Source organism: Bemisia tabaci, chromosome 4 (assembly GCF_918797505.1).
Source record: "Bemisia tabaci chromosome 4, PGI_BMITA_v3".
Lineage (NCBI taxonomy): Eukaryota > Metazoa > Arthropoda > Insecta > Hemiptera > Aleyrodidae > Bemisia > Bemisia tabaci.
The window spans coordinates 25,314,925-25,341,709 of NC_092796.1; the positions used below are offsets into that span (position 1 = coordinate 25,314,925).

The window sequence follows — 26,785 nt, forward strand, 5'->3', positions numbered from 1 at the left end:
TGAGCCTAGCTAACTTGTAAATAATTTCCACAAAAGGTTCCGAAAAATTAGACATAATGCCAGCTGAATGTTTTGAGGTGAGTGTCAAGGGGAAAGGAGATGAAGAAAACACCCATTTAAGATAGGTATCATTTATTAAATTGCTTTCAAGTCCACCTCTCTGTGCTTTTTTTCTTGTCAATAAATCGAAAAAGAAAAGTTTCAAAAATGTGTGCCAGTTATATAAAATCAAATGTAAATTTTTCACAGTAAAAGTTGGGAAAGAATCGTTCAACTTTACACTCATCTCAGTAAATTAATGCGGTCGCGAATTATTCCAGAGGTTTCGTCTGAAAATTTACTTCACAAAGCTTTACTTTCAATAAATTTTGTGAGAATTCCGAGTAGAGATCAGCTATTACATGTCAACAACAGCTTTCCGAATTTGGATGGAGACCAGCAAATACGTTGCCGTCACACCAATTACCTGAGAACAAAAGATAGTTTTATGAGATATTCATATGACATGACGTGAGCGTAATGAGTCTAAATTTTAAGACCGTTTAATGGTCACATGTTTGACCAGTTGCTCAGTGTAATTTTTGGTACCATTTTCAAAAGATTAAAATTCTTATCGTATAGCGCCTTGATGCAATTATTTGTGCTCAAAGGATCTCAATTTGTATGCAGGTCTAATAGAAGGCACTATCCAGTCTGGTTACAATTTGCCCTCATATTATTGCACCAACGCGTCACGCTTCTTGAAATGAACCGCAAGAGGATGCTTCCAAACAAGACTTGAATGGCCCACCCTTTTTGTCGTAAGTTCATAGTTTTATTTTTAGTGTTTCATGATTCACAACTTAAATCAATTTTTGGAAGCACAATCTCTCTCGAATTTTTCGTTTTTATATTGTTATTATAGATAATATAATAGCTTTTGATAAAAAAAAGGTTTACCGCGGTGACAAATGGGCATTTTAATCGACTCTTTGAGGATCATACTTACTGATGTCAGCAAAGGTAACTTGAGTTTCACAATGTTCGTTGCGACGAATTCAAAAGATGCGCCACTCTGACGAAAGACAAACGCCTTCAACTAAAAATCAAACAGAAAGAATGAAAGAATAAAAAAAAAAAAAAAAAAAAAAAAAAAAAAAAAAAAATTAAATTCCTCGTTAGCCAAAGTTTTGAAGGGCGTAGCATTATGCCCAAATTTACTTTGAGCCTGTATATGAGAAAATTTTTTAGAAGTTTCGAAATCTCTAGAATGATTCAAAATAAAGAAAAAAAATGTCAACGCGATATTTTCGTTCGTTCTGTTCTCTTTTCATTAGACCAAAATTAATTTTATGCGATCCAAGTTTCAGAATCGCTGCATCGTTTAAAAATCATCCGAGTTTCTGAATCGTTGCACTCAAGATACATATAAACCCTTTAATTGGGGGTAAAAACCGGGCAGGGACCGTCAAAAGTAATGACGCGTGGACCTAATTTTGCGGCGATTTTAGCGTCGCGCAAGCCAGGCAAGGGAGTGCGGTCGAGTATCGAGTCATCTTCACAGTGTGATGCAGTGATGCATCCTCAATCCAGCTAGCGGCAATGTGCCTATACCCGCAGTCGAAGAGTTATCGCAAATAACTCTCGCAGTGTGTTTGGTGTAATGCGAGAAGTATTCATGCAGTCTTGTAGGCGCTAATATGCGCCTGACGCCGACCGCGCTGTTTGGCGTAATACATGAAGTATTCTTGCAGTCCTGCAGGCGCTGATATGAGTTTGACTCCGACCGCTCCGTGCATGGCGCTATGATTCGAACTCGTCAGGATAATCGCGGCATCGAACAACGAAGCTTAATAGGCGCCCATGCTGTGTTTCGACGCCGTATGAGCATTCCAACGCAGCCTCGTTTCTCCCCATAAAATAATTTCTCTGAGAAAAGTTAAGAAAGTTCTGTATGTTCGCTTTCTTAGATTGAATGGGCCATTAAACAAGGTATGAATTTAAACACTCTGGTACATGATTCTTCACCAGAATTTTACGTAGAACACGATTCGCGCAACGAAAACTACTGAAATCAACTTCTAGCTAAGATATGCATGTTTTTATTGTCCATGGTTACGGGGACTTTGAATTGCCCGATCACAAGAAAAACAAAACCATACGTGAGTAAACGTTTATAGTGGACCGTTCAGACAATTAGATTACACGAAACAAGGCGACTAAAGACAATTATAGGAAAGAGATAGAGAGGAAAGAGGGTACATGCGCTGATTTTATCAAAATGCACAAACTGTATGATAAGGAAAGTGCGATTTACCATATTTTTTTACCTCTATTTTGAGTGTTTACATCTATCGATGAGCTGAGTGTCCTCTTAAGCCGCACAAAGCCTTATCTCTCGATTTCTTTAGTGTGAGATTCTGTGCGGATGATTAAAAATCAGTAATTATGCCAGTGGCGCGGCGTGGCGTGAATGATCGATTATCGATATCTCGCCATTTGAAGCTATGATAAAGAATCGATTCCTAAGGTGTTCGCTGCAAACACCCTGATAATCGATCTTTTTTCATAGGTTTGAGTGGCGTATCAATCAATATATCGCAAAGCATGCCACGCCACAGACTTGTGCCTCACTACAGGGAGCCAGCAGCCTGATTTTTGAAATTTATGTCGGCACGACAAGACATGGAAATCGATGTATTACACGGCGCAGATAGGACTATGCCTTGTTTTATCTGAAAGCCAGCTTTTCAACAATCAGGCTGCAGGCGCTCACTTTAAATTTTCTTGCAAATAATTTAGAGCCTCAATACAGCGCTAAATTTTACGCTTAACCCTTAATGATTCAAGACAAGGGATTAAAAGGAACTATGCAGCATGCGAATCTATAATGCACATAGATCCTTTAGCATAAATATGTCCAAATGTCCTCGACCGAGATTTCCCAGGGCTTATCCAACAGGTTCACATTATTTTCAGTTAGCACTTCATCAAGTGCGAGTTCAAAGTGAAATCGCTGGATAAATTGTGTGAAATATAAATATTGATTATGAATTCCTCCAAAGTGAATACCATACCTCTTCCAGAAAGTACTCCTCTGTATTTGTATTCAAATAGTTGCAAACAATCACCACCGTTCTATTGGCCTGCAAACAACCGAAGAAGATTTAAAACTAAACGATAATGATTTCACCATGAATGGACTTCTCTCCCCTCCAGTCTCAGGATAGGACGGTTTGAATTTGATTGTTAATATCTCCTCCCGATTGCTAAACCTGATTTCAGTATCAAACAAATATGTTTCATTTTACTTGATTCTTTCGTTTTCTTCTAAGGTTTATGTTCTCCTTTGAACTGGAAATTAAATTTAACTGTGGATCATGATTATCAAATTTAAAATGAAGATAACATAAGGCTCAGAATAAAAACTTCCGTAAACATTCTAATGGAGATACGTGGTCTTGCACTATAGACATCAATATTTTTGGTCAAGATCCTATTTCTAAAGGAGCTTACATACATACATAAAAGCCGCCTTTATAGTCTTCTTTGGCAATCTGCAACACACAACCGTCAAAGTCCCCTACCCTCCCAAAACCCTTCAGGGAGTTGTCACTCCATCATTTCCTCTAAAATCCCTTGCTATTACCCTTTCACCGGGCGACCCTTTCGTCTCCTCCCAGGAGGAACCCAATCAAGCATCTTCTTCGGCAGTTTCTTCCGTCATCCTGTTAAAATGACCATACCAGACAAGCTGTTTGGTCAGGCTATTTAGAGAAACTTTCTTTCTCATAAATCTGAAGGAAAAAATGCTGGAAAAAATTTGTCCGACATAATAGCCCCATGATTGGTCAACAAGACGCACTAACCTCAGCAGACGCGAGGGCAGGTGGGATGACGAGAACGAAAAGTTGGACGCAGAAGAAGCCAAGCCAGAGAGAGTCGGCGACAGCGCAAATCTTGTCTTCCTCCGTCACGGGTTCGGTGGTGTTGAACATGGTGATGAGGAAATAGTGCGGGATGATGATCAGTTGGAGTGACGTCATCACCAAGAGGGCAAAGATGAGGTTCCCGTAGACCTCGTTCACTTGCTGCACCCCGCGACACGTGAGCCAGAACAGCTGGAACAGGTCGCCCACTCGTCGCCGCGAAAAGGTACGCGCTGTATTCAAGTACACCACACCATCATCAAAATTAAAATCACGGGTGAGAATGGTACACAAAAATTCCCCGAATATTTTAACGAAACGAAAGACCAGAAAATGGGAAACCAAAGCTGAAAACGGACAGAATGCCTGGGAAGTTTCGGAGTGGCTTCAATCCCTCCTCGACCAGGAAATAAAAATGAAACAAGCAGTGAACTCCAACACAATGTGTTGATAAGGCGCGTCATTAACTCGCACATATCAACCCCTTTAGTTTTCGTTTACAGAGATTTCAAAAAAGGCAAGCACCACAACAAGAGAATTAACGATCCAACAGTGCAAGGTCAACGAGGCACCTTGACGAGACCGTGTATTGTAAATCTAGAAAGCTATTCGAACAAATTTAAGTTTTTTGATCTGCCTCAAGCAAAATCTTATCAGATTCTTGAAGAAAAGTGCTACGGAAAAATTTAAGCGAAGAAAGGAAAAATTCTGTCGAACTCCTAGAAGATAAAGTCGATTTAAAGGTATTTTTGGGCTAAAATACCCAAATCACCGGTATTATAAATCCCGTTATATTATTGAAAAGAGATTTATACTCGATATAAATGCAATTGTATTAAATAAATATGTCTTGATTTTTTTATTTTAAACGTCTTTTCATGCAAAGAAGCTTAACCATGTCCATGCTTTATTCATTCATGAATTGAAAGTAAGCAATCCACATCCGAAAATCTACCGATTTGCCGTGAAAAATTGCAGAAACTTGATATATCAGGTCGATGTACCCACTCTTTGAATTTACCAATCGATTTAGTGAGTGCACGTATGTGAAAGTCAAAATGCTATAGTCATTTTGGGTGCATTCATTTTTCATGAAACAATTGTAAGTAATTTCAATCCCGAAAAACCATACATTTTCCGTATAAAATCGAAAAAATCAAAATATGTCGACTCCTGACGTGAAAATTAAATTCTACGTGTGAAAATACTTATGTATCGATATGCTGAACAGAATGCCCGCCTCTCCTCGTAATTTACAAACCGTTCCTATACTCATCTCAAAATTTTTCTCAGAGCTTTGTGTTATTATCAGCTTCCATTTAAACCCCGGTTTGATGGCCGAATCGGCTGCCCAAAAAGCAAGCCATTTTTGAAGGGCTCTATGAGAAATTCGTGATATTATCAGCTCTCAGGAAATCACCCCATGGGTAAAATTGCTGGTATAAATTTTCGAGAGCTTAAAATAATCGTATTCAAGAAACTAAGGCATTAAACTATGGAGTCAATTTCGTTTTAATAATGTAACGGGATTTACTTGTCTTCAGGTCAAAACTTATACAAGGAAGCCCCTTGCAAGAGGCTAATTTTTTGTAATTTCACTCAATTTTTTCTCCTTTTTATAATTGAATTGCTTGTCACATTCTGAGGTCAATCATATTAAATTGTAATTTATACATTTCTTTTTTTCCCCTTCATTTTATTTTTTGTTTGGAGAAGTTTTGTTGATTTCTTCGGATTTCGAATACTGTAACTTCTCTTCTATTTGGCCGATTTTTATGAATGAGACCTCTTTTAATTCGTGTTTCAACGGAGAGTAAGGAAACAATTGCTAAAAACTCGCGAAATAATTTTTTCGAAAATTGGGCGAATCCTAGCGTGACGGTGAAATGGTTAATGAAGCGTAAGTAATTGGGCGAGGAGCTGAGGATCCCGGCCTAGCTTGGCGACCGTCATTAGCTATTGTCACGCCGACGCAGTGATCAGGAGCGTGGGGAAGAGAGGGGTAAGTGGATTCCTGTATGAGCCACGTTTAGCTAATGGTCTAATGAGTCTCGAGGCTCATCACAGATTGCACTTACACAGATTGCACTGTATTTCTTAGTTTTAATAAGAAATAAAATATAATTCTGTAAAATTAGTAAATAAATACCAAGACAATTATTCAGGATGTCAAAGACTGACTGAAAACTTTTTATTAACCTCATATGATAAAAATATTATTATCAGCTGACACTGACATTGTTGTCAGATGAACAGCACTATCAGAGCACGGGTACCAACTTTTGAAAAGTATAACAGAGGTTTGGAGATCTGTCAAAGCAACGTTCTGAACAAAGCGGAGGAGTTAAATTCTCATTCCGAGAGTGCCGACCTGCTCAGCCATCCTCGAATCAATTCGCTTGATTCTGCTTATATATGCATATTTTAAATCAGCGCGTCGTGCTCTTAGGCTTTTTTTAAGAAAACCAAGTAACGTAGACTCTTGGTATTCACTGCACATAAACTAGAGAGCCCCAGAATGAGAAACAACTTTAAATCATAATTATTGACGGATAAATAAACTTTTTACACGCTTTGGAAAATCTCAGAAGTTCGCGGTAGTCACTTTTCGGTAAGGAACTAAGGGACTCGGTTATTGTATCGAGCAAGGTTCGAAACGATCGCAAAGGCGGTATACTACGTATACGCGCCAAAAACCCTCAGGCCCCTATTTATAATAACAAGAAAGAAAGGCTTTTGATGTTTATAATTTCGTGTTTGTTTTCTGGTCAAGAAGGGAGCTGAAACCACCTCGAGAGAGCAGTGATTATCAAATTGACGGAATCGAGTTCCCTTCAAAATTCGTCTAATCTCTTTTATGTGAAAGCACTGAAATATAGCTAAAACAGCAAAGTTCATCTTATTTTCATAAAAACGGGACATATGAGAAAGCCGTAAGTGCACAAAAAATGACGTGGTTTCAGGCAAAACAGCAGTAAGTGACATTATTCCTCCAGGGAGCCAACGAAAACAGTGCTTTCAAGTAACATGCCACCCCAGCCCCACTCTGCCGAATTCTATCCTGAAATGTGTTTGTTGTGTGTCCAAAGCGCATCCACGAGAACATGCAGAAGATATCACTTACGGCTATCTTGCCTAACACGAGCCTAACATGAAAATGAATAATACCCTTTTAGATACTTGAAATAATATCGGTCGAGTTTTAATCATCCAAAAAATTTCTAAGTGCATGTTTGGTGGCAATTTGACAAAGACCCATGGGTGTGCAAAGAAGAGGGGCATAGGGGTGGCTAGCCCCCCTAGAATTGAAAACAGTATCATCCGGCACCCCCTGGAAATTCTGGATGGTGGGAAGAAATCTTTGTCGAAAATATTTATCTCTTCTAATGTAGAGTCTTATATGAAAACACTGTGTCCATTCAGGTAGTATTTTCTAAACTTTTCGTCACGGAAGCCGTAAAATGCGTTCAAATTGATTTAAAATCAAGGGAGGCCCCGGAACCCCCCCCCCTTCCCAGAAAAATGGCCTAGGTGCACCTATGCAAAGAATACAGACTTCCTTCAGTAAAATTATCCACTAAGACGCTCCTGAGCCCATTTCCTCACAACTTCTGTTTGGCACTTACGACTCTCCTCGCTATCACGTCGGAAAAGCTAACCTGGCATGACCTTGATTTTGCGCTTGGTGGCTAACTCGAGACAGTCCTCCCGGAAGTAATCAGCCAGCTCACGTTGTAGCTCGAAGTTGATGCACCGGAAACGAGCCCGGAGACTAGAAACAGCGTCCTCGTACTGGACCAAGATGGTGGCGCACATGGTCCGGCTCAGAGCGTGCGAAAAGAACACCCCGTCCTCGGAGAGTGTGAACTTCCACACCGAATAATCCATCAGCAGTAGCCCCACGAGCAGGCTAAGGTGGACGCAGGCCACGTATTTGAATTTCCCGCCCTTCGCCGGCCTCTCTAATTGGTTGTCGATTCGACACAGGGTGTCATGGAAGCTGACAAGGAGCTTGAAACTGGTTTTTGATTTGATCACTCCTGATATGGCCAGAGTTATCTGCGGAAAGGCCGCGAGGGGGATTAGAATCTTGAAGTTTGTAACTTAAAATACAGCTTGTGTCGTTTGCATCTTGATGTTTTGTAGTTTACCTGCGTATGGCTTGTTGTATGTCAACAAAAACTAGGACAGAGGCAATTTTTTTAGAAATCCCTGTGCCATTAATTGCACCGCGACAAACAGGAAGGGACCAAGCCACATCAGCTATTGCCAAATTTAATTGGACAATTTAATTTTTTACATGAAAACGGTTGTGCGGATTTTCGTGCAAATTTCAGTGAAAATTCTCCATGTTACGAAGCAAAGTCCTTAAAATGTTTAAAGAAATCTGAACAAACGTTCTCTCGTAAAAAATTTAATTGCCCAGTCAAACTTGGCAATAGCTGATGTGGCTTGGTTCCTTCCTGTTAAACGCGGTCCAATTGGCGCCTATAGTTAAAACGGCTTTTAAAGCAGAGTGGCTGATGCATATTGCATTATGAACAGTTTGCTCCGGAACAAAGGGTAGGATCCAAGAGTGCGAGCATCCCGTGACTTAAACTCAGAAATTACCCGCAAAACATATAATTTTTTGAAATTTTATGTAATTACACGCGGGCTTTTGGACTATCAATTTTCGGAAAGATCTTAGACTAATAACCTTTTGTGAAAATTCTCCCCCACCAAATAAATTTTACTGCGCTACTGGTACATAACAACATGTTTTTCTGTCAAAACCATGTACATCAAACGGATTACATGTAACAAGGTGGAGAAATTGTGCTGGGTCCACACCATCTCGTGGGGAAATGAAAGCCGAGAAATTCCAAAAATTACAATTAGAGCCAAAAAATTTTAATTCTAATGAGGACCAGTACAAAACTGAGGGGGAGCGTTACATACTCCACCTTGTTACATACAGTGTCGGGCTATTTTCTAGTGCTTTTTTTCTCGTTTAAACATATTACTCAACGCATCATTTATGAAGACTCATTATACATCAGATTGAGTATGTCAATCCGACGTACTAATAATGTGTATGCTATTATCTTAATGTACTACTAATATAATAATCTTATCATTAGCATTGACGTCATTAGTGCTGAAATTCGTGATTAATGTAAATTTGTGGTGTAAAAAGATCCACAAGCAGAGATTTGTAAAATAACCGGATTTATACAAGCCCTCAGGACCGGATTTAGGGGCTAGCCCCATGGGCCGCGGCCCATGGCTGAAAATTTAGGGGGCGGCAAATTTTGCAATTTCTTTAAATGTAACTTTATAGAAAAAATCGGATTCAAAAAAATAAATTACAAACGAGAAAAGGCGACAAAATCTATCATTTCCGGAGGTATGGTAATTTCTAATTTTGTCGTCTTTCGGGCATACAAAAGAGAGAGCACCTTTCATTAATCGAGCTAAGAGAGAAACCAAACACGCAATTTGGCCTGGAACGGCGTGGCGCGGAGGGCAATGATGACAAGGACTTGAGATAAAAAGGAGAAACCCTCGGCGCGGCCGCGGCGCCTTGACACAACTATACAACCTCGACGGATGTCCGTATTGCGTTCAAAAAATTGAAGGCGTTTTGACTCCCTGCTCATACTACCTGTAGTTGATTCGATCGACAGACGCGTTTGTCGGCGGTGACGGGGACTTGATGCAACAATTTAAACGAGATGGATGTCCGTACCGCGCCGACTGAAGTGCGAAACCACGTATCTCCATTGCGGTGTTTCAAAATTTCCGTTCTTATTGCATCTCTTTCATGAGAAACAAGACAAATTTACGACTTTAAATTTTGAACCAAATCTTCTGCTATCGGATACGAAAAATCATGGAGAATTGAAGTTACATGTTGACCAGCTTCTCGAAAAAAAAAATAAAATTTCTATGGAAGTCTGCAACGTCGCAAATGGAGAAACGTCGTCTCTCATTTTGCCCAAAAATGTGTATGCATAAATTTGAAGGAATTATGACTTTCCTCTCTCAACTTATATTCGTCTGTAACGATAAACAATGCGACGCGTTTGCTACGGCGCCTTGATACAACTATACAACCTCGACGGATGTCCGTATTGCGTTCAAAAAATTGAAGGCGTTTTGACTCCCTGCTCATATTACCTGTAGTTGATTCGATCGACATACGCGTTTGTCGGCGGTGACGGGGACTTGATGCAACAATTTAAACTTGATGGATGTCCGTATAGCGCCGACTGAAGTGCGAAACCACGTATCTCCATTGCGGTGTTTCAAATTTTCCGTTCTTATTTCATCTCTTCCATGAGAAACAAGACAAATTTACGACTTTAAATTTTGAACCAAATCTTCTGCTTCAGCTTCTCGAAAAAAAAAAAAAATTCTATGGAAGTCTGTAACGTCGCAAATGGAGAAACGTCGTCTCTCATTTTGCCCAAAAATATGTATGTATAAAATTGAGGGCATTACGACTTTCCTCTCTCAACTTATATTCGTCTGTAACGATAAACAATGGGACGCGTCTGCAATGGCGCGGCGGTCGGCATTCGGCATGAAACACCTATTAGCGCCTACAAGACTGCATGAATACCTCACGCATTGCGCCAAACACTGCGGTCAGCGCGGCGCGGCAGCAGCAGTTAAAATTATTAAACCATATTTATGTTTGTTCTTTCATAATTTTTTGTTCATTTCTCGGAAATGGATGGCCTTGTCTATACAGAGATGGGTTTACGAAACTTAACTTTCGCGGAAAGCTCCGTGAACTTTTGTTAGTATAGGGTTGACACGGCTTTCGCAAAAAAAATCGTCGAACACGAGTAAACAGGTCTTACGCACCCCTCCCTCTCCGGCACGTTCACTTGATGTTTTTATTGATGTTTCAAAATGAATGAAAAGGGGGCGGCAAAATACATTCGGCCCATGGGCGGCAAGTAGGTAAATCCGGCCCTACGAGCCCTTGAAATCTTTGATCATTGAACGCGAGTAAAATCCTTCGTCAGGCGTTTTGACTGACCTGCGACAAGATGACAACAGCAAAGATGGACATGCTGTCAGGGATGAAGTGAGAGGAGTTTTCATTCAATTCGTTGATGTTGTGGCGCAGCTCCATGTTTTTGATCTCTTGAAACCGCCAACGCAAAGAGAAGAGCTCGAGAAGGGCCATGAGTAAGGCCAAGAAGGAATTGATCCGGAATTGGCAGTTGTTAAAGACGAAGTACTTCTCCCCAGTCAGGTGGTCTCGAACCACTCGCACAGGGGCCAGCAACATCAGTTTGCTGAAGAAGTGTAGGGGTGCAAACGAGGAGAAGAAAACTGTAGCAAATATTAACCAGTTATATTTCACGGGATGCTTTTTAAATACTTTTGAAATAGTTAAAATTAATAAGTTCAATCTGTAGACAGATATCATCACCTCTGCTCAAGATTTAACCCCTAGTTGACAAAATTGCATCTGGCTTCCTTTTTGAAAACGCCAGTTTCATTCACATGTTTTAAAAGTACATATCAATCAGCGGCGTGGCGTGCTTTGCGATAGATTGATATTTCCCCATTTAAGGCTATGGTAAATAATCGATTATTAATGTGTTCGTTGCGAACACCCTGTATATTGATTCTTTTCTGTAGGTTTCAATGGCAGATCAATCAATATATATCGCAAAGCACGCCAAACCAATGATATCAATAACAGCTTCAGTTTATTAAAACGAGAGATAATCCAAACACTTAATCAAATGTTAAAAATGAATAGACACTCAGAGCACCTATCGAAATTTTAACCAGAGGGCCGATTATTGAAAGTTTTATCTTTTTCGTATTTTATTCGAGAAATTACCTACTATATACAGTATTAGGAAATATTGAAAGTTTAAAGCAGCCCGATGGTGCATCGAAATGCGATATATCCCAAGAACAAGATAGAGCTATGTCTTGTCGTACTGATATTATGTAGTTACAATTATTGATTGAAATGGCTCTAAATTCCGGAATCCTTTACCGGTGCAAATTCCATATCGCTTATAACAGACGACCGTGGATTACCATTTCTATATCACTGAATTTTTTATCAAACTTCCAAACCATGGTAAAGATTTGGATTTTGAGACATTCGCAAAAAATTTAATAAAAATTCCTGCACTCTAGTTGCACATTCTAGAAACCCGATAATCTCAATTAAATTGTTTTGAAATTTTTCAAGACTAGATGTACCACATTACTGTCAGGTATGGTTAATCATTCAAAATTGAAGTTTCCCATCACATGGACCAAAGTCTGCGTGTGGATTATAACTTACTTGTCATGAATAATAAAGATGTTGGATGAAGATTTTTTCGGTCGGCACATTTCCTCAGAATCCGATTTTCACTTTCGGTTCTCGCCTATTTATTTTTTAGGATTTCTTATTTAATGTGTCCATATTCCAGGTAGTATTTGATCATCAAAATTTTCATTCAAATAAGTGTAGCACTGCATTAGTGTAGCCGGAGGACCTCATAGTGTGGTAAAATATAACTGCAAAGACATTCCAATAACTCTGACTTCCACAAGTACACTTTTGTCTCTGATATCAAAGCTTATACCCGGTAGAAAACAGCAAACCTGTCCAGCAAAAAATCATCGAAGTCTCACCCTATCACATGGCTTGCACCATGTAAAAATCATGAAGTGCAACGCAAAGTTCCACGCTATTTTTTATGAGGAATCGCACCATATTCACAGCTGCAATCTGGCATGCATAAAGAAATTGCATGAGTTTGACGAGGATCGAAAAAGTATATTGATCCACTTAACATCAACTCTACCTGCATAAACAGTCGCCAATTTTCACTCAATCTCGCATTTTCTGTTTTCATTCTGCGGAGACTGTATACCAGTCTGACAGACATCATCAACGATCGTCGGAAACGTTCTTCTTGAGTTAGATCAATAAAAATTGTGAAATAAACATTTCAGGCTCATCAGTGTTAGATGGGACTTTTTCTTTGTGTTTGGCATTTAGAAAAGTTTAAATGAATGACATGGACGAAAAGGGACTTTAACACGGTTATTGGCACTGGGCAGCATCATTTTACAACAATGTAGATGCATGTAAGTAACATATGCATCGGATTTCGATTAATAATCAGCCGGTTGTAGTGCAACTTATTTTTTCTAAGCTCGGTTGCGGAAATGCAAACGGCACCCTCCATGTTTGGTAAAAGAACTCGTTTGTTTTCCTGTCACTGGCGTTCCCACGAAAACAGTTTAGACAATAAACTAATAAAATTATTGATTTTCCAGTGTCCGTGAAGGGTGTCGCTTCGATTTGATGGAAGTTTGTATGATACAGTCTCAATTCTTTTGCTGAGGCAGCAACTCCCTCTTTAAAGTTATAATTGTTCAAAACTAAGCTGTGTGTCCAATGCTCGGAAGAAAATATTAAAACATGATCAAACACAGAAAAACGGTCGTGATTAGGAGAATTACTATTTGTAAAAAGGGATAAGTGGAAGCAATCACATTTTTTCAGTTGCAGCAACAATTCTCTGAGGTAAGTTTTCAGGATTGATGTCCTGATATAGAGTCTTCAAAGCGTTAATAAAAAAATAAAAAATAAAAAAATTATAAAATTGCTACGGAATTTTTCACACCAGAATTAGAAGAATATATGCACAACTTGACAGAAAGGGAACAAAAATAAAAATAAGAAACAATTCAGTGAAAATAAATTACTTATAATTAAGATTTTTGGCATCAAGAAAATAAATAAATTATAATAAATTAAATTTGAACTGTACAATCGTCTCATTGTTGTTTTCAAATAGTTGAAGAAATGAAATTGTATAATTTGAAATTTTACATCTTCAAACGCTTTTCTTGAAGTACTGCATTAAACATTTAATCCGAAAGCGCGGGAATCTATTCGATGAACGAATATATCCAAAAGATTACCAAAAGCCTCTTGCTCTCTTTAAACATTAAAAATGTCAGTCGAGCCCAAGCAAATGAATGCCGGGCTCAACCACGTAACTTACATTGACTAGCCATACTCGTTCTGCTTGACGAGATTGTTGAGTTCCAAGGAGGCAGAGAGTCGTTTTGTTTCAGCTTCATAACCTCACGACCTCCTCTACATGCTTCCTACTTTGTACATACAAGCTTTTGGATGTCTTAATGGTAATGGTTTTTCCATTGAGCAAACTAACACAAACAAAATTGCGTCCATGTGAAAAACCAGTCTCCAGCTACCCCTAACACAACGCGCTTCGACCGAGCAGTAAGCTTCTATCAATTTGAAATTTTGCTTCCAATAAGAGTTTACAGACGTCAGAATCAGATCAGCAATTTCAAAAATGACCTACATCTCACTCATTAAAAGCATTTTCAATCCTTCAAGGAGAAAAACGGTTTGTTGCATATGCCTCGAAAGGTAGGTTAAATGGTATTGCCTAGACTTTGGGTGGGTATCAGCCCTGCCCGGATTAGTGTCTGGTCCTGCGAGGATAGGGCTGGTGCCTACCCAAAATTTTGATGATGTCATCCTAAAGCCCAGCCCTGAAATCGTCCCTGCTGTATTTTTCGCGAGGTATGCTTTAATTTTTGTCTCACCTGGAAAAAACTCTCAAGACCCCTCATATGATTTTAGTGAGGAGTAATGTAATAAAGGGGGTCTATCCACGAGGGTAGAGTCATAAGATTTTTTCAGATAGAACTAGAGGTCGTTTTTGAAATTGCTTCTTTGATTATTTTGACGGTCAACCTTTATCCTACCGTGCTAAGGAAGAACATCGTATGAACATCAGAGAGTTATCAAATTCCCGCGGATAAAAGATATATTTTTGCGGGAAGTTAAACATAATTTTCCTATTATTTCCTAATCATCTAAGTTATTTGTGGACGAAATCGTTTAAAAAATTTGAAGAAAAATATTGACAATCATTCCAGTAAATTCGTTTTTTCCTGAAGGACTGGCAAAAAACACATTGGATCTAGAGTCCAGACTCTTGAAAACATTGACAAGAAAAAATAATCTTGATTCAATCAGATTTTTGCTTAAATCAAAAGGAAATCCGCTCAAATTAAGAGGCTTGGTTTTTTATTTAAGCTAAAATCCGATTGAATCAAGAGTATTTTTTCTTCTCAATGTTTTTAAGAGTCCGGACTCTAGATCCAATGTGTTTTTTTTTTTTTTCCAGTGAGGAAACATGGCTTGAAGGCTCATACAGCGATCTTCCTTAGCTCGGCAATACTCTAATCTCTTTCTTTCACATGGACTAGAGGAAATCAGGAGGGTCAGACACGGTGTGCGGAGTAGGCGAGCTGCTGTGGTTCGACGCTTCGCCGGTAGGGGTGGTGGTGGTCGTAGGCGATGGGGTGCTCGACGACAGCCGGCGGGGGTGGTGGAGGCGGGTGATGTTGGTAGTGGACGACCTCGTAGTTCACCAGCCGTGGAGGCTTGGAGAACTTGAAGATGATCATGGCCCCAGAGAGGACGACGGAGAGGAGACCCAGGGTGAGCGCCTTCCACGTCTTGAGGGCGATGAACGCCAGAGCCAGCGGAATGACTGCCGTTGCCTTGAACTTGAGTCCCAGCAAGAACGGCATGATCACCTTCTTGGCTAGACCTCGACCTGTGGGCAAGAAATAGTTGGTTGTCTATCAGCGTGCATTAAGACGTGGAGTATCTTTTTGGTGAGAATATGAACTTTGGGAAATGTCGCTATTTGCATGTCTCTACGATTTGCGATTTTAGTACTGTGCGCGAGAATGGACCATTAGACAAGGTACGAATTTAAGCTATCTGATACATGTTTCTTAACCAAAATTTCACATAAAACACGATTCACACAACGGAAATTACCAAATCAAACTCTTAACAAAGATATTAACGTTTTTATTACACATTGGTTACGAGGAATTTGAACTCCCCGCTCACAAGAAACGCAAAGCTCTACGTAAGTCAAATCGCGCACAACAACGGTTTCAGCAAGCTTCTTAATCGAGCAATGTTCATAACCCACCATGTGTTGTTCAAACTGTAAGCAATTTGCTCCAGCTGAGCAAAAGCGTCAAGATCGAGGTTGCCTGATTTTTATATCGTAGAGACTGTCATGCTATTGTTTAGCGCGCGATGTGAATCACGTAGAGCATTGAGTTTTCATGAGCGGGTGGTTTGAATTCACGCACTAAGAATGTTTAAATATCTTCGTAAGGTATTGATTTCGGTAATTTTCGTTGTGCGCATAGTGTTCTACGTAAAGTTTTGGTTAAGAAACATGAATCAGAATGCTGAAATTCGTACCTTGTCTAGTGGTTCATTACGATGGTGCCACTGGTTGCCCCTGAAACGAACTCACAAGCTCAAAAAAAGCTCACAATGTTTCTTGGATAACCTCCCACTATAAAACACTTAAAGCATTAAAGAGCCAGCAGTTCAGTCAGAGACTACACGCCAACCGCAAAAAAATGAAATTGCGTTTGTCCGTTCAATCAACATGTAAGTCATAACGTAAAACCATCGGTTCTTCTGATTCTAAAAGTTCAGAATACTCAACAAAAAATGCGTGATTACCTTTGCCAGTTTCAGGTTCGGCCAAAGGTATCCTCATCTCCTGAGGAATATTTTTCATCAAAGCTGAAGGCACGAAGGGTGCGATTGAGCCAGAAATGATCTCTTTTGGTATCCTTATCTGAAGTTCGTGGGATGAGAGGAAATCGTCAACTTTGTCCAACATGAGCATGCGCAAAGCTTGTTTCTTCTCTGCGTCGTCGGGTGATTGGTCAGGTGTCTGAAAATAATACCAGTAAATTAAGAATTATAGTCAGCACGTCCTCTAATTTTTGTAGTAATGAATTTAAATGTAACAAAAAGGAAGTTATGTTTGAAAATGATGATATGTTAGAAATCCCTCTGTCTGTAATAATGTTAACTGCCCCAAAGGAGTAGTATTGCAAAATTAAGAGCCAAAGAAGCTTGTTTGCAGTCCAACGCTACCTGAGAACTTATTCCATTGAATGGCAGGCGAATTTTTTCCAATAAAAACTTAACGGAATTTCCGTCGAATCGCCAATAAAACTCACAATGAATTTTAAAAAAAACCAGTTTAACTCCTTTTTAGTAAACGAATACATTCATTTTGAGATAAAACTTCGCAACGTCGCAATGCACTTTAGCCCCCCTAGTTTTCGCCCCTTCAATTAAATAGAGTTTTGAGTGTTTCGATCATTTTCAGTGCACTCGTTTGTAATGGACGCGTGAATCATGAATCATGTAATCATGAATTTTCCACCAAGAAGATTTCCTCTTCAATGCTAATAAAACCATGCTTAAATCAAGATGTGAGTTGCTTATTATGCATTAATAAATCTCCTTAGCTGAAACGATTTTACACTTTATCCGAGAGGAAATCCTCTTAGCCACAAAATGTAGAGTGTCCCTGCTTTGAGCACGTCAGTTTTCTCCAATGTAATACCCTGAGTCGTATTCATTTGTATATTCGAGTATTTTGTCATTGTGGGATTGGAAAAGCAGAGATAGTTCTAATTTATCTTTTATTTCTAATTCAATTTTCATTTCCAATTTTTTTTCTAATTCATTTTTCTTTCTGATTCTTTTCTCGTTTCTAATTTATTTATTTTTTTAATTCAATTTTTATTTCTAATTAATTTGTTATTTCTATGTGTAATTTCACAGTGTAATTTGAGAGTGTAATTTCACAGTGTAATTTGAGAGTGTAATTTCACAGAGTAATTTTACAGTGTAATTTCACAGTGTAATTTGAGAGTGTAATTTCACAGTGTAATTTCACAGTGTAATTTCACAGTGTAATTTCACAGTGTAATTTCACAAATTGCACAGTGTAATTTCATAGTGTAATTTCACAAATTGCACAGTGTAATTTCACAAATTGCACAGTGTAATTTCACAGTGTAATTGCACAGTGTAATGTCACAGTGTAATTTCACAGTGTAATTTCACAGTGTAAATCTACAGTGTAATTTCACAGTGTAATTTCACAGTGTAATTTCACAGCATAATTTCACAGTGTAAATTCACAGTATAATTTGTATCGAAGACTCATGCTGTTGATTCACACCTGGAGATAGTACTCGGGAGCTGGCTCAACGTAGGAAGGAGCCTTGACGATGCTGAGGTCTCTGGTGAGACGGATGTTCTCCTTGTCGGAGGAGGCGCTGAGGAAGGCAAGGATTTTGGGCTTGACGCAGGAGAAGGAGCCCTCGGACAAGCATTCGTCGTACATGCTACGAACCATATCCAAGGCAGTGGCGCCCTCCCTCAACCTCGCGGACCGCGGACCGTACACGAGAGGCACCCTTGAGTAGGGACTTCCCTGATCGGCCATCCTTGCCTCGTCGAGGTTCAACGTCTGGGCCTCGCCGTTTCCAACCTAAAAAATTTACGCAAATTTAAAGAAGACGAAAAACAATAAGCACTATACTGCCGTGCTAAGTAAAACGCCATATGAGCCTTCAGGCGTCGCCAAATTACTTCAGATACGATATGCATTTTCAAGGAAACTGCAACAATATTTTTCCTCAGATTTTTCAGACAATTTGATACACAATTTAATCTGAAATATCTGAAAATTTCAAGGAAATACATTCATAACTTCCCTCAAATATACATGTTTTATCCGGGGAAATTCGGTAACTCTCGAATGTTCATACGGCGTCCTTCTTTAGCATGGCAGTGTATAGCGGCAACTTAAAATTAGAAGTGACCGACGAGAGGCAGCCTATGAATGGGGGGGGGGGGAAGGGGGCTCTAGGAGGGAGACACGGACTGTGACTTTTTTTTATCAAGTGATAACTCCTACTCTGTGATACCTGGTTAGAAAGAGCATAAAATTTGGCCATTTTTACGTGACTCCGTTGTCGTTATCTCGAAACTGTCACAAAACAGACTTGTGAAAGTTCAAAATGACGAAAAGGTACCTATTTCGACGACTTATGAACGAATTTGCTTCAAACTTGATATTCTGGGGTTTTCTCGAAAACTGAACACAATTTTGACGCCATTATTCTAATATATTCAAAAGTTTTTCAATATGGTGGCTTCTTTCCGATGAATACTAGTTCCTTGCGATTACAAGGCCATTACCTTAAAGAATATTGAATTTCCTGAAAATTAGATTTCATTTTTAATAGACACCCTGAAATTAAGTCTGAGGTAAACTCCTCCGTAGGTCGCTGAGATACATTTCCTCGGCTATTTTGCCCTTTGAATAGTCACCATTTTGTGAGGGTTTTTAAGATAATCACCTTACAATGCCAAAAATTATCTTCTTTATGTTCTTCGCGGCGATGTATTATAAAATACGATTTGTCTAAGTGAAGGGATCTCTACGGTGGATGATGGTATTTACCTTTCTTCTTTTTTTTTTTTTTTTTTTTTTTTTTTTTTTTTTTTTTTTGCAATGGTATACTCGTATCCCAAATATTGAACGAGGGTACTTTTCATTTGTAAAGATTTCATTATTTTCCCCCAATTGCATTCGTATTCATATCGCACCGGATAAAACAATCCTGTAAATAGCGCAACTGAACCATTTGCTCTTGATTTGTGTCCATGAGTGCCCTTTTCATCGGTGCAGATGCGAGCTGCGCACGTCACTGCATGTGAGCGCGAGAGAATCTCAAGCGCCTTCAATTTTGTATGCAGGCAATGTAAGCACCTCTTGAGCAGGTATAGTTGCATTGTAAGGCGTTAACACCCTCGTGTCACGTCGAGTTTCCGTTCCGATTTCGGGCCCAAACTTCCCGTCTCCTAAAACGTTGATCCAAGGTTTTTTTTTTTTTTTTTTTTTTTTTTTTTTTTTTTTTTTTTTATAATGCATTAATTATCTTTTGCTGTAAGTGGTAGGAACTTCAACTTATTTCCATATTTTCCTATGCAAAAATCTCAATGCTCACTTATTAAGACTAAGACTTGAGAGTAATTCGACGTGTTTCTACTAAACAGAACTGTAGGCGAGTGGGGAAGATAGGGTGTGCTCTAAAAAGCTAGAGAAAAATGTAAAAGTGGGCGTAATTCCCTTTGGGAAAATGTAAAAGTGGGATCTTACATTCTACTAAACGGAACCAATCGCCAAGTGTATCCGGCACAAATGAGCCGTGAGCATGTGGCAAGAGCTTTGTGGATGTGGACAGGGGCCGAATTTTGTCGGTCCTTCCACCGTACTTAAATATACTTAAGACGGGTCTCGACTGCACTTAAGTCCGGCTTAGTGCTTCTAATTGGCCGGTGGTGCGGTTTGAACTCATCGATGGATGTTGCACTCCGTGTGAAAAAGCCGACAAAATTCGGCCCCAAGGCTCATGACTGAAAGACTCAGATCTGCGGATCCTTCTTCTGCATTGTCAACGCTGACGTCACTGGCGCTTTATAATTCCCATTCATTCTCACGGCCCTCGACTAACGGGCACACCCCTTCTTTCTCAGCTGTCTGTACTCTCTAATTCCGTTTAGCAGAAATACGTCAAAGTTTTTGCTTACTCTTTGGCCTTCATAGCACCATAGTATTGGTGATATACTGTGACCAACTCACAGTAAGCCAATTGGATCACATCATTTTGCAATTAGGAACCATAAATTCTGGCTCAGTATAAAAACAAAGTATGAACCATTAGTTACCTTATGCACATAAGTGTTTTTTCGGATGAGCCAGAAATTATAGTTCCTAATTGCAAAGTGAAGTCTAATTTTGCTTGGTTTCAATACAGTTTCCATTCTTTGTCCGTTTTTAGTATTGGATTTCTGAGGCCATTTTAGCTTTTTAAAGATTTCCAAAACTTTACTACAAAAAGTCAAATTCTGACGCAGTAATTTCTTAGCTAAAACATGGTTGAATTTTTGTCTTAGTGTTCCCTGATTAATACAAACATTGTTTTTCTCAATTAATTTAATTGAAATACAAAAAAATTGCAAGGTAAGTATTATTTCAATATTTAGAGAGAAAAGCTTTTTGTTGATAAGAAAAGAAGGGAAAATAGTTTAATGAAATTTGTTTAAGCCTTACCCCCCTTTTAGATATATTTGTAGAATAAAAAAATGTTTCAGATTGCACATGCAAGAAAAAAGTCCTCTTTGTAAGGTTTTTAGTGTCTCTGATGCGATAGTAAAATTTTAATGGGCCATTTTTCCTGCTTCTAACATAAAGTTCTGATATGAGGTACAATTCGTCTCTCCTTAGACAAAATAATCCAACCGCATTTCAACCTTACAAAATTTCCTTTCACTGATCGTGTTCTCACTAGAAAACTTAAGGATGTATTGAATATGAAATGTTCCTAATTTTTCTCTGACTACACCCCAAAATCCGACAAAACGTAAATAAAAGTTGTGCAGTCATTTTTTTTTTAAAATTGAACTTTTTAAATCAATTTTGCAGCTTTGGAATAAAGTCACGTTCCTTCGTCTAAAAAACGACGAACTTCAACCCCCTCTCCTCTCATGGTGATGCAGGAGTTGAAACAAATAGCAACCTATGCAAGCCATTGTTCCCCAAAAAAATCCATATGCGAGTAAAAATATCAAGTACCTTGTTGGGATCAGAGCCTCGACCCGAGGCCACCTGCCTGGCGGTGACCATTCCGCAGCATATCCACACGACCAAAGGTCCGAGCAGCATAGGTTTCATGATCACACACTCAACACAAACCAATCACACCGACAGCACTACCAACTTTGTTTACTCAAACAACCACCCATTGATTTATAAATGAACCATAAAAATCTCCAGTCTCAACTCCCACCTCGCCTCGGGGGAGGGGGAGCTTTCTGTCCGAAGCTCCGACGAAGTTCGCGCCGACCAATCAGCTGGGCTCTGATTGGTCGGTGCCGCAGTGTCCCCTCTCTTTCCGAGCCCCCCTTCTTTGTGTCACCGAAAGCGCGCGAAGTCCTAGAACCACGGCGAGTGCATATTAAAATTGAATGTAGGTTAGGAGGAAGGTAGTCAAATGGTATCGAGAAAGTGTCAATTCCTTGCAATCGGCCAATAGAGAAAGCGATTGGCAAACTGTCTGAATTTTGGGGTGTTTTCCAGATCAAAGATGAGGTAATAGGTTCTGCAATAACTCCTCTGAAAGAGAGTGAACGAGCGCATAACTCGTTATAAACACCGATGTTTACACCGTGACTTGGAATGTTGTGGACTCCCGTAAGGATGTAATCATTGCCGCTGCAAGATTGGATTCTAATCCGAACGGATTTGCTTTGGAACCACAAAATTTAATTTCAATTTATCTAGTTGTCATTGAAAATGAGTTGAAAAGAGCTGCATTCATCTTACGATAATGTTTCATCCCTTTAAGTAACGGTTGTGTCAGCGCAAGCGGTACGTCAAATGGACCATTACACGATATGCAATTTAAACATCCTGATGTATGATTCCTGACCAAAGTTTCGCGCAAATTAAGATTCACCGAAATTAAGTTTGCCATATTTTCATCCAACTGAAACTGCTGTACGGTAACGTTTATAGTAAGCGATTTTACTTACGTTGACGTTTGTTTTTTCATGAGCGGGAGATTTCAATGTATGCGTCAAGAACCTCTTTATAGCTTAGTTAGGAGTTACTTCCAGTAATTCTCGTTATGCAAATCAAATTGTTCGAGAAATTTTGGTCAGGAACCATGTGTCAGAATGCTTAAACTCGTACTTTATCTGCTGGCCCATTGCAAAAACTTTGCGATATAATAAGGAGACTTTAACGCGGGAGTAGAAAAGTTGCATAATTTTTAACTTGACGATTTTCTCGGACGTACTCAGTAATTAGGCACACACATCAGAAAAAATGTTTATGGAAAACAGTTTTGATCGATTCGCCACAGCCATAAATTTGCAAGTTGGATCGTGAACACATTTTTGTTGGGTCTTTAACGGATTTGAAAGGCTTTGACTAAAATTAGTTTAAAACTACATCAGGCATTGCCTATGTAATTGCCGCTTGCGTTTTATTTTCTTAGTAGGAAATTGAGCAGCATATGACGTGAAAATTTACAAAAAGTTTAAAAGCAACAGGTTTTGTCGTCAAATCAGTTACTTTTAGCGGATAGCAAAACAATATTATTTTTGACAAAAATGAGTTGGGATTTCAAAAACCCACAAAAGAACTTAGCCAGATAGATTTGCTTAAAAAGTTACTAGAATTAGTCTACAGTCTAAGGATCGCTAAATTTCCTCCTTTTCTTGGATTTACAATTAAATGAGTAGTAGTTCGGTAATTATCTTTGGTACTTCAGTTTTAAATGTTTGATTAGATTCTTGTATTTTTTTGATATGTTTGTTTTTTAGCTTCTGTTCCAGTTGAGAATGGGCCTGTAATTGGCCTGAAACGTCCTGGTTGTTTTATGTCTCCTCTAGCCTTGTATACCCATTTGTTTTTTGTATTTTAGTGTGTTTTTATTGTTTGATATGTTGCATTGTTTGATGTCTCGTATTATACGAGTCGTATATTAACGAGACATCAATGAGACGATTCATCCTTCTCCGAGTGTAAAAAGTCGAAATTTCAGTGATCTGAAGTATCAACGTCACACTTCGCAGATAAATTGATGGAGCTTGCTGTATTTTTTGTTTCCAAGACTCCCGAAACTAAGAGTTGGAGTTGAGGAGAAAATCTCAGCAAACGCAGCTCATTTTAATTCAGTCAGGATACCATCCGATGGAACGGTGGCCGACAGCACATCCGTTTGATGCCACGAATCCTCGCTTTACACCAGGAAATAATATTTTGAAATTGAGAAGAGAATTTTAAATGGATCGTGGTATCACTTAGATAACATTCAGAAATTTTAACAATGCTATGTTTGATGTAAGTTCTCCACACCACAGATTGTGTGACGTTTCAAAATGTGTGCTAAATTACTATTTTTTTCATGTTGAAAGTTTCATTGCAGCTCTTTCTTGAAAATTTCAAATTATACTTTCCAAAAAAAAATCCACATCCTATACTTAAGGTTTTCGGTAATTTTGAAAATTCGTTCGTGTCTTCAGAGCGTATAATCAATTGAATGTAAACCAACCAATGAGATCCACCCGCGCAAAAAGAATTTTTAAAGAAAGCTGTATCTACCGTACAGCCGAACTTCCTGTGTGTAGCGACGCTTTGACGTTGCTTCTCAGACGGGAACATCGATACACCGGGGGGCTATGTATATCGGTTCTTGACATTGCAAGCTAACGACCATCTGTATTTTAATTTTCAAACTAAATAATATGATAATTTGACAAGTTTCTGTGTTTTTCCACTGCTAGAAGATAATTCTGTACAAATTTGAAAGCTCAAAGGAGGCCCACTCTCCTTAGTAAAAACAAAATACGAGCGTAAATTTTGAAAATTGTATTAGAGACGTCTAGTCTTTGAATTTAGCAGTCGACATGTCATTGTCCGATCATTCTTATTAAAAATAGCTATTCAAAATCGTTGCGTGAAATTCCTGCCATAAAAGTATGAAAATTGCTTTAAGGCCATGATTAAGGTTTAAAAGGTATCATGTGAGTACATGGTCCCCTTTATTACATTTCTCATTTGTGTATCGTTGTTTCTTTTTTCGCTCATTTATTCATCAATATTCATCAATTAAAAGAGCAATTTTCAAATTTTCATGATCCAGTCTTATATGGACCGAGTTCATCAGAAAGTATCCAACCCACATTTCAGAAAAAAATTGAGTTAAGAATGTTTTTGGGTTCCTTTGGTCGTTTTTTTCTCCTGCCAAAATTTGAAATTCGAAAAGAATAAATCTGTTTGAGAAAAAAGGGGATACAATTTATTTTTCACATTGAGCCTTATGCAGGAATAAAACTTCAAACCTCTTTTTCTCACTTTCAACATAATGTGGGTTGGTTCATCTTTGATGAGCTCGGTCCATATTTTCCTATGCACCAGCGCTAAACAAAAATACTCACACTGAAAAAAAAATCTCGGTGTATTTACTAAGAAAAGGGTAAAATTACCAAGAATTCAGGGTTCTATTTGATCCCAGTTTTTTCTTGGTAAAATTACCATTTATGGAATTGGTAATTTTACCAAGAAATCTAGGTAAAATTATTGACTTTCTCGGTAATTTTACTGGACCCCGGTAAAAATGCCAATATTTTTTATCGACTGTGGTAGAATTACCGAGACAAAATGGCAAAGTTACCGGGAATTGATTACCAATAAAAGTGGTATTCTTCCCTGAGAAAAACAGTAAAAATACCGGTTTTTAGGTAAGCTTACCAGTCTGTCTTGGTAAAATTACCAATAATTGGTAAAAAAGTGAGATGGTAAAGGTACCAACGGACCTTGGTAAAAACGCCGAGAATTTTTTTTCAGTGCAAGGAAGCCTGTTTTCCTTCTAAAATAGGATATGCGGATTGATGTCATCATATCAGCCGTCACGCAACCGCGCGACGTATTGTCGTGTCTGTAGAACTTTCATCAAACCGGTAACCGGAAAAAAAAAGCGAAAGCGGCATCGATTTCGGGACCGGAATCAGGCCGCTTTTCCTTGGGCGCGTGCCGCGGTCCCTGCCAAAATCCGGCCGATATCGATTCGGCTTTTCGACCGGGTTAATTACCGATGGAGGCCCGATGACCGATGCCCCCCTGCGCCCCCAGCCCCCCTTCCAGTGTCCCTCGCCACCAGCCGCGCTGCGACGTGTCGATATGCGCGACAAATGTCGGGCAGAAGAAAGTGAGCTGTCGGGACAAGCACCGGAAGAGGAGCCGCTGCACTCGTCCAGACAACTCATGGCCGCGACCTCTAATCGCCACCACCAACCCCCCCCCCCCCCCCGCTCTCGTTAAGTCTCCAATGGGAGGATAGGATGCAGTAGCGTGGCGTACTTTGCGATATATCGATTGATTCGCCATTTAAACCTACGGAAAAAGATCGATTATCAGGGCGTTCGCAGCGAACACCTTGGTAATCGATTCTCTACCATAGCTTCATACGGCGATATATCGATAATCGATCCTTCACGCCACGCCACTGATAGGATGGATTTAGATTTAGAAACTAAGTTGTACTAGAGTCCCTTTATGCTGAGAGTAAAGACAATACGAATCCATTTCTGATTGGTTCCCTATTTTAGGTCTCCACAGTGTCACAACTGTCACAAACGGGAATGAAGATTACATTTTCTCGAATTGCAAAGATTATAAACTGGAATGGACCGGGGAATTAGGGTCACGGCAAGGAACAAGCGGGATGAGAGAGGGAATGGAGACAGGAATTTGGAAATTATTTTATCAAAGATTACAAAAAATGCTCAATTTGTGTAATCTTTATTCCCGTTTGTGACATCTATGAGCAGCGTCGTCTTAACGCTCTCTCTATAAAGGGGCCCTAAGTTTCACATCAAAGACTGACAATGACTGATACTCTGTTTGGCGCCTTTCTATTTCTATGACTCACACAACTTAATTATAATTGAATATTTATTTATGATAGTCATTATTATAGTATTTATGTTTGTTAAAATTAAAGAAACTGAGAAACTTGAAGTAATTAAGAGAGGATCATTGAACTATCGGTAATGATTATTATAATCCGCACTCATGAAAACGAGATAATCCTCGAGTTGAAAATTGTGTAGCTTTTCTACTCCCTCGTTAAAGTCTCCTTACTATGGGGCACAGTTTTTACAATGGACCAGTAGACAAGGTACGAATTTAAGCTTTCTAGGTTTGCATTTCCCCAATCCAAAATCCACGCAGAACACGATTAACCCAACCAACATTATTGATCCTAACTAAGCTATCCAATGTTTCTTCACGCGTTTTAAACCTTATGCTCATTAAAAAATCAAATTCTACTTACTCGAGAAAAACCGCGCGCTAAACGTTATTCCAACAGCCTCCACGGTATAA

The 26,785-nt window shown here is 39.1% G+C and overlaps 2 protein-coding genes across 2 annotated transcripts; both read right to left on the reverse strand.

Annotated features, from left to right (window-relative positions):
• On the reverse strand, window positions 1-12,523 carry LOC109038958 (uncharacterized). The gene is made up of 7 exons (XM_072299035.1): window positions 12,220-12,523; window positions 10,942-11,240; window positions 7,568-7,967; window positions 3,849-4,141; window positions 3,057-3,125; window positions 989-1,078; window positions 1-466 (listed from the first exon to the last, which is right to left on the reverse strand). Exons 1-7 carry the CDS (start codon window positions 12,224-12,226, stop codon window positions 398-400), a joined length of 1,227 nt encoding a protein of 408 aa, XP_072155136.1. The 5' UTR covers window positions 12,227-12,523; the 3' UTR covers window positions 1-397.
• Window positions 12,524-15,102: 2,579 nt separating this feature from the next.
• Osi18 (DUF1676 domain-containing protein Osi18) lies at window positions 15,103-18,350 on the reverse strand. Its single transcript, XM_019054242.2, has 3 exons — window positions 18,002-18,350; window positions 16,477-16,693; window positions 15,103-15,535 (listed from the first exon to the last, which is right to left on the reverse strand). Exons 1-3 carry the CDS (start codon window positions 18,266-18,268, stop codon window positions 15,198-15,200), a joined length of 822 nt encoding a protein of 273 aa, XP_018909787.2. The 5' UTR covers window positions 18,269-18,350; the 3' UTR covers window positions 15,103-15,197.
• Between the last annotated feature and the right edge of the window lie 8,435 nt (window positions 18,351-26,785).

Excerpts from the sequence above, each read along its gene's own strand:
- Osi18 (XM_019054242.2), bottom strand. The coding sequence starts at position 18,268 with ATGGCCGATCAGGGAAGTCCCTACTCAAGGGTGCCTCTCGTGTACGGT. Across the intron at positions 16,694-18,001 it reads CTCCCGAGTACTATCTCCAG|ACACCTGACCAATCACCCGA; the intron begins GTGTGAATCAAC and ends TATTATTTTCAG. Across the intron at positions 15,536-16,476 it reads CGAACCTGAAACTGGCAAAG|GTCGAGGTCTAGCCAAGAAG; the intron begins GTAATCACGCAT and ends TCTTGCCCACAG.
- LOC109038958 (XM_072299035.1), bottom strand. Across the intron at positions 7,968-10,941 it reads CTGTTGTCATCTTGTCGCAG|ATAACTCTGGCCATATCAGG; the intron begins GTCAGTCAAAAC and ends GCCTTTCCGCAG. Across the intron at positions 3,126-3,848 it reads CTGCCCTCGCGTCTGCTGAG|GCCAATAGAACGGTGGTGAT; the intron begins GTTAGTGCGTCT and ends GGTTGTTTGCAG.